The sequence below is a fragment of the Chiloscyllium plagiosum genome, unplaced genomic scaffold, assembly GCF_037043375.1.
Source record: "Chiloscyllium plagiosum isolate Xiang-an unplaced genomic scaffold, Cpla_swu_hap1 HiC_scaffold_53X, whole genome shotgun sequence".
Taxonomy (NCBI): domain Eukaryota; kingdom Metazoa; phylum Chordata; class Chondrichthyes; order Orectolobiformes; family Hemiscylliidae; genus Chiloscyllium; species Chiloscyllium plagiosum.
In genome coordinates this window covers 2,528,690-2,536,875 of record NW_028270191.1, presented here as the reverse complement: position 1 = coordinate 2,536,875, position 8,186 = coordinate 2,528,690, and the positions used below count along the sequence as shown (strand labels likewise).

General features: G+C 43.3%; 1 protein-coding gene across 2 annotated transcripts in view; it reads right to left on the bottom strand.

Moving 5' to 3' along the window:
* Nucleotides 1-2,777: 2,777 nt before the first annotated feature.
* spryd3 (SPRY domain containing 3) overlaps nt 2,778-8,186 on the bottom strand; it is a 384,202-nt gene continuing 378,793 nt past the window's right edge. For both annotated transcript variants that reach the window (XM_043682106.2, XM_043682107.2), the window contains one exon: nt 2,778-5,581. In XM_043682106.2, coding sequence (XP_043538041.1) covers nt 5,447-5,581 — 135 coding nt within the window. In that variant the 3' untranslated portion in view covers nt 2,778-5,446. The remainder of the gene's footprint in view (nt 5,582-8,186) is intronic.

The following is an 8,186-nucleotide window of genomic DNA, read 5'->3' as shown; positions in this document are numbered from 1 at the left end:
TGTTTATATGGGCTTCAGCAAGGCCGTTGACAAGGTCCTGCATGGTAGACTGGTTAGGAAGGTTAGATCACATGGGAGTCAAGAGTGTGGTGCTGGAAAAGCACAGGTCAGGCAACAATCGACGTTTTGGGCAAAAGCCGAGCATTTCGGGCATCAGAAATGAGGCTGGGAGCCGAGGGGGTGGTGAGATAAATGGGAGGGGGGTGAGGCTGGCGGGGGGGGGGGGGGGGGGGGAAGAGAGGGAGAGGGGGAAGGTAGCTGAAGGTAGGTGGATGGAGAAGAGGGTAATAGTGATAGATCAGAGAGGAGGGCGAAGTGGATAGGTGAGAATGAAGATGGACAGGTAGGACAGGTCATGAGGGTGGTGCTGAGTTGCAAGATTGGAACTGGGCTGAGGTGGGGGGGGGGGGGGGGACTGTGGAAACTGGTGAAATTCACATTGATGTCGTGGGGTTGGAGGGTCCTGAGGTGGAAGATGAACATCTCAATATGGATTTCAGTTTCCTCATTTCCCCTCCCCCCACCTCACCGCAGTTCCAACTTGGCACTGCCCTCATGACCTGTCCTGCCTGTCCACCTTCCTTCTCACCTACCCACTCCACCCTCCCCTCTGACTTATCACCATTACCCCCACCCCCATCTACCTATCACACTATCAGCTACCTTCCTTCCCCCCTCACCCCTCCCATTTATCTCTCCACCTCCTTGGCTCAGTCTCATTTTTGATGAAGGGCTTTTGCCCGATATGTTGACTCTCTTGCTCCTCGGATACTGCCTGACCTGCTGTGCTTTTCCAGCACCACACTTTCGATTCTAATCTCCAAAATTTGCAGTCCTCACTTTCACCTATATCATATGAGATCCGGGGGAGCTAGCCAATTGGATATAAAATTAGCTTGATGATAGGAGACAGAGGGTGGTGGCAGAAGGCTATTTAGAAGGCATAATCTCAGACATGATGGGGGTGAGGGGCAGGACTGATGTCTCACACTTCAGACAAAGATGATGATGAGGAATTTCTTCTCTTTGTAGGCGGTGAATCTGTGGAATTCTTCACTGCCGAGGGCTGTTGAGGCTGGTAATTGTGTATATTCGAGGCTGTGATAGACAGATTTGTATCAGCAAGGGGATCAAGGGTTATGGGAATAAGAATAAGGAAAAGTGGAGTTTGAGGATTATTAGATAATCCATGATTTCATGGAATTGCAGAGTAGATGCAATAGGCTGATTGGTCAATTTCTGCCTCTGTTAAGAAGGTTGTTAAGAAGGCAGATGGTTTGTTGGCGTTTATTGGTAGAGAGATTGAGTTTCATAGCCACAAGGTCACGCTTCAGCTGGACAGACACTGGTAAGGCCCTACCTGGAGTATTGTGTAGAGTTCTGGTCACCACATTATAAGAAGCTTTGGAAAGGGTTCAGAGAAATTTACTAGAATGTTGCCTGGTATGGAAGGAAGGTCTTATGAGGAAAGGCTGAGAGAACTGAGGCTGTTTTCATTGGAGAGAAGGTTGAGAGGTGACTTAATCGAGATGTATAAGGTAATCAGAGGGTTAGATAGGGTGAACAGTGAGAACCTTTTTCCTCGGATGGTGAAGGCTAACACGAGGGGACGTAGATTTAGGACAGATATCAGGGGTAGTTTCTTTACTCAGAAAGTAGTAGGGGCGTGGAACGGCCCACCTGCAACAGTAGTAGACCTGTCGACATTAAGAGCATTTAAATGGGCATTGGACATACGTATGGATAATAATGGAACGGTGTAGGTTAGATGGGAATCAGATTAATTTCACAGGTTGGCGCAACATCGATGGCTGAAGACCCTGTACTGCGCTGTAATGTTTTATGTTCTATTTCTTTTGGTCTTCAATCTTTCCTAGAATAGTAAGTTCTAAATCTTTCCTCTTTTGCAACAAGGTTTGCATTCACTCATGTGCACTCCAAACCCATCTGGACTGTTTCCCTTTTGCCTCCTACTTCTGAACTCTGTTTCTTTAGCACTATTTTTCTCTCCCACACCTATCTGCCCCTTATTTCTCCTCTCCCATTTTTCATTCTGGTACAAGCTCTCCCCAAAATTAGCTAAAACTCTTTAAAGGATGAAACGTGCCCTTGAAAAGAGAAAACATTGAATGCAGTTAGGTGCTGCTCCTGAATATTCTGAAAATTCAGGGTGTTTTCTGAACAATCCATTTTTGTGAATAGATGTTATGTCGATTTGCAAAGTATTTTTGCTTCATGAATAAGCTTTCAAACTAAGCAGTATAGACATATCTAACAATAAAGATACACAGATTGAGTATTCACCCAAAAAGCATGAATCTCTTCGCAATCCTAGGAGTGAGAGCTGTTACAGTGGCAAATGAAGTGTATTTTGAGGTGCACACACTGTTGTCATGTGTAACATTCAGTCGCCAGTCTATGCACAGCAATGTGACCATGGCTTGTGGTCGGACCACCATTTTTAGTGATGTGTGGTGAGGAATACTGGAGATAAATCCTCTGAAAATTATCATGGGGATTTTTAACATCCACCCGAGAGACAGAGAGAGCCTTGGCTTAACATCTCACTTGAAAGTCAGCATCTCTGACAGGGAAGCGCTTCCTCAGGGGCATGTTGACCTGGATTGCATGTGCAATTGTTCAGAATGAGATTTGCACCCATGGCCAGCTAAGCCAAGCTCTCAGAGTCCATGTTAACAGCCTTGTATCCTTATTATAAAATATAGCAGAGCCAATAATAAGAATCACAAGCAATTGGGGGACAAATGAACACACTATTAGGGAAATATCTATTTTAATTAAGCCATATAAACATCTGAATTATGTACATATTTTTGATATATAGTGCACAAGGTTGATATTGGTACAAAATAATTGGTAGGAGACTGCCACATGCCAAAGGTCATTTCTCAAAAATATCCACAATCAATAAGCAATTTACAATTTACAATCACTCAAATTATATCAAAGATCAGGTGGGGAGAAATTGGACCTTTTGTTTTATATAACTTTGAACTCTGGTTTCACCCCTTTCAGGAAACCTTAGTTTAACACACAATGTTACAGAGATCACTCGAACATTGATAGTACATAAAATGAAATGCTTTCCTTTTCCCTCAGTGCAATGCTTGGGAATACAGCAGGTAAAGCGGATGGCTGACCGACACCTCCCTCTTCATGTGTCTATTGTGATGTGGATCATCAAATTCAGCTCCAACTCAGACAAGATAAACATCTGTTTACTGGCTGGGAGGGAGAGGCGAACACCAAATCCATTTACAAAACGTAAAGCGTGTTACTGCTGGACATTGGTCCATAACTGGACAAAGTTACCATTGACCTCAAACAAGCAGGAGGAAGAGTGGGAAGCTGCAGAGAATACCAAATCAAAGAAATGAAATTTGGGCAATAGAACAAAAAGGACATAGGAGTTGGACCATGAGCCCTTTAGCAGTGCTCACTTCACTTCACAATGTAGAACTTAAAGGCGAGCATCTTGTTTTTAAACATTTGAATGGCATCCCTGATACCTGCAGCATTTCCTCTAACTCATTTGTCTCTATAGTATACTTATGGCATGTGCTGTTTTATCCATGTACAATTCTGATTATTGAGGTCATTTTGGAAGTATGTGCTGGAGTGGAAAAGAGGGAAAGCCTATCTCCTGAATTAAGATAGCTCTTCCTCAGAATTCAAAAGAACTCCACATCTCACCATTCAGCATTCACCTGTTTTTCATGTGGTTCGGATGCAGAACACTACCGCACTTTATCCCAAGTTTCATTGTATATGATGCAATGCAAACAAAGTCTGGAAGAGACCTGAAAGGCACTTGAATACCACACATGTTCCGACCTGAAACTTTCCACTCTTTCAAAATATTTCATTCTCAAACTTGAAAACCTTATTCATGGGAATTACAGTTCCACAGATTAAGAAAAAAAACTGTTATCGCTTATTCATGATGTGAGCTTCCAAGGAAAACTTGCCAAAGCTGAAAGGGCAAAAGGCCTTAGGAAATGGGGCAAATTGAGCACACAACAACAGGAACAGTGGCATGAGCAAAGTGGACAAAAGGCTTGAGAAACTTTGCCAACACATTATATTCAGCACATTGCAACATTTAAAACTGAAGAAAACTTGCAGATTTAAAACTTTCAAAAAGTTCATTTGATATGGGGAAGATGCGAATGGGCTGAGTGGAATTATTTTATAAAATTCTGTATACAGGGGCTGAGTACAGCATGAAAGGTAAGGGGTGAGAAGAGAACATTTTGCACACATGAAAAGCATCTGAACTCAGCAAAGTTTGGAGAACCAACATTTCTCCAATTGCTGGCATTGTTCAATGTCTTTCCTCTTCTATTGAATGACACCCCAACAACACATGGAGTTGAGCTATTTTCAGGATTGTATCATACCATACTTCCCCAATACTTCTTCAGTGAACAGAAGACCCCCCCAGTGTTTTTAATGTACAATGCACAGTAGCTATATCCACAGGCTGCGCACTTAAATGCCCTGACTGAGGCTTGCCATCTTACCCAGTGCAGTGGAGATGCACCACAGAAATAACAAGGACCATAAGCTGGGGAACAGCGTACTACTGGCAAATTTTTTTTCCAGAATGCAGATTGACTGCTGACGGCAATGGAATTGAAGGAAGGAACAGGAATGCTCATTTGCTGCAGAAAGATCAATACCAGTCTAAAAGGGAAAGTATTCATGGGATATTTCCCACCAGGATCACTCACCTTACTGTGAGCTGGTAATTACTGCCACATCGATGGTAATAACAGGGTCAGAAGAGCAGCCCCGTCAGTAGTGTGGGTAAGGCACTCTATACAGAAATTAGTGTGAGGAGATGACAGCTCACATCTGCATACTCTCTGATGATGCTGGGATCCCAGAAAAAGACTTTGCTCATTTGTACACTCTGCGGATTATAGAACACTTAAGGGCTGTACTAACAGACAGGAGCAGATCCCTCAAGAATATTCTTTCAAAAGCAGCTTGCAGACAGCAAACAAGGATAAAACTAATTCTGATCAGCTTACAATTTGCTGTCTGCTATTGATATTTTAACAGCTCTGGATGTACATGCAGAGAGCAGCATCAGGGAGTGTTCTTACCAAATGCCAAGGGCGGGTAATTGAGGTAATCACTTAATATTGGCCTATAGTAACATCAAAAGATTTGAAAGTATTCATGGTTTTTTTAGTGTTTCAAAGCAGGATTTAACAGATAATGAACAAAAGCAATCAAAATAGACATGTCCTATGTAACCATTTGTTAAATACAGCAATGGAATTGCAGAGTTACAGAAAATGGCCAAATATAATGGTCAATTCTGCACGCATTCTGTGCAATTACAGGCTCCATCACAGCCAGCAGATGTCAGTAGGAAGAAGAACATGCTGTGTTCAGGAAGAAGCAGACTGAAAGCTCAGCCGCTTAAAGGATGCAGGTCAACTTTAACCTTCTCTCCATTGCTAAGCATTCCAATGGTGGGGTAGAATCCTCCAGATGGCACTGGGGCTTCCTTCCTGCCAATTATCTTTCCATTTCGAGTAAAAAATACCTGAAAGAGATTTTCAAATGAAAATTTGCATTGCAGAGGGAGAGATGCTATGCAGTGTAAACAGAGCAGCAAAAGAAATGAGCATTCTCAATTCAAGTCTCAACACTTTGACAACTGGGAGGTGTGTCTCTCAATTTGTGAACATCAATTTTATACTGTTGCCCAGATACTATCAAATTGTGCCCACAGTTGAGAATTCAGTCAGTAACCTTCTTCTTCAGTGCAAGTTAACTGTCAGTGATATGACGCATGAATACCTTACTCAAAACATATTTGATTTCCAAATTCTCTTTCTCCCCAGAGAGCACTGGGCTCCAGTTCAAAAGTACACAAAAGCTCTGTGTTTCGGAGTTTGAGCAGTGGCTGGAGACACTGTGGCACATCCACAAGACTGAAAGTTACATAGAACATTACAACGCAGTACAGGCCCTCGATGTTACGCCAAACTGTGAAACTAATCTATCCTACACTATTCCATTTTCATCCATATGTTTATCCAGTGACCATTTTAATGCCCTTAATGTTGGCAAGTCTACTACTGCTGCAGGCAGGGAGTTCCATTACTACTCTGAGTAAAGAACCTACCTCTGACATCTGTCCCATATCTATCAACCCTCAATTTAAAGCTATGTCCCCTCATGCTAGCCATCACCATCTGAGGAAAAAGACTCTCACTGTCCACACTATCTTAGCCTCTGATTATCTTATATGTCTCAATTAAGTCACCTCTCAACCTTATCTCTAATGAAAACAACCTCAAGTCGCTCAGGATTTCCTCATAAGACCTTCCCTCCATACCAGGCAACATCTGAGTAAATCTCCTTTGCCCACTTTCCAAAGCTTCCACATCCTTCTTATAATGCGGTGACCAGAACTGTATACAATATTCCAAATGCGGCTGCATCAGAGTTTTGTACAGCTGCAATATGACCTTGTGGCTTCGAAACTCAATCCCTCTTCCAAGAAAAGCTAACACACTGTATTGCCTTCTCAACAACCCTATCAACCTGGGTAGCAACTTTCAGGGCTCTATGCACATGGAAACCGGGTTCTCTCTGCTCATTTACACTGCCAAGAATCTTACCATTAGCCCAGTACTCTTTATTCCCACTGCTCCTTCCAAAGTGAATTATCTCTCACTTAGAGTCATAGAGATGTACAGCACGGAAACGGACCCTTCGGTCCAACCCATCCATGCCGACCAGATATCCCAACCCAATCTAGTCCCCCTTGCCAGCATCCGGCCCATATCCCTCCAAATCCTTCCTATTCATCCATCCAGATTCCTTTTAAATGCTGCAATTGTACCAGCCTCCACCATTTCCTCTGGCAGCTCATTCCATACACACACCACCCTCTGTGTGAAGATGATGCCCCTCAGGTCTGTTTTATATCCTTGCTCTCTCACCACAAACCCATGCTCCCTTAATTCTAGACTCCCCCACCCCAGAGAAGAGATTTTGTCCATTTATCTTATCCATGCCCCTTATGATTTTATAAACTCTGTAAGGTCACCCCTCAGCCTCCCACACTCCAGGGAAAACAGCCCAAGCCTATTCAACCTCTCCCTATAGCTCAAAGCCTCCAACCCTGGCAACATCCTTGTAAATCTTTTCTGAACTCTTTCAGGTTTCACAACATCTTTCCGATAGGAAGGAGACCAGAATTGCATGCAATATTCCAACAGTGGCCGAACCAAGCTTTAGGGTTTTCCTTAATCCTGTCTGCTAATGACTTCAAACATCCCCTCCCGGCTCTTCTTAGCTCTCTTTCAGTCCTTCCTGGCTAACTCGTAACTCTCAAGTGCCCAAACTGAGCCTTCACGTCTCATCCTAACATAAGCCGCCTTCTTCCTCTTGACAAGAGATTCAACTTCTTTGGTAAACCATGGTTCCTTTGCTCAACCACTTCCTTCCTGCCTGACAGGTATATACTTATCAAGGACACGCAGTAGCTGTTCCTTGAATAAGCTCCACAGTTCAATTGTGCCCATCCCCTGCAGTTTCCTTCCCCATCCTATGCATCCTAAATCTTGCCTAATCGCATCATAATTGCCCTTCCCCCAGTGATAACTCTTGCCCTGCGGTATATACCTATCCCTTTCCATCATTAAAGTAAACACAACCAAATTGTGGTCACTATCGCCAAAGTGCTCACCTACCTCCAAATCTAACACCTGCCCAAGTTCATTACCCAGTACCAAATCCAATGTGGCCTCGCCCCTTGTTGGCCTGTCTACATACCGTGTCAGGAAACCCTCCTGCACGCATTGCACAAAAACTGACCCATCTAAAATTACTCAAACTGTAGTATTTCCAGTCAATATTTGGTAAGTTAAAGCCCCCCATAACAACTACCCTGTCTCTCTCACTCCTATCGAGAATCACCTTTGCTATCCTTTCCATCTCTGGATCTATTCGGAAGCCGAAAGAAAACTCCCAACAGGGTGACATCTCCTTTCCTGTTTCTGACCTCAGCCCATACTACATCAGTAGATGAGTCCTCAAACATCTTTTCTCCTACCGTAATACTGTCCTTGACTAACAATGCCACACTTCCCCCTCTTTGTTCTCTGTTCTTACTGAAACATCCTAATCCCAGAATC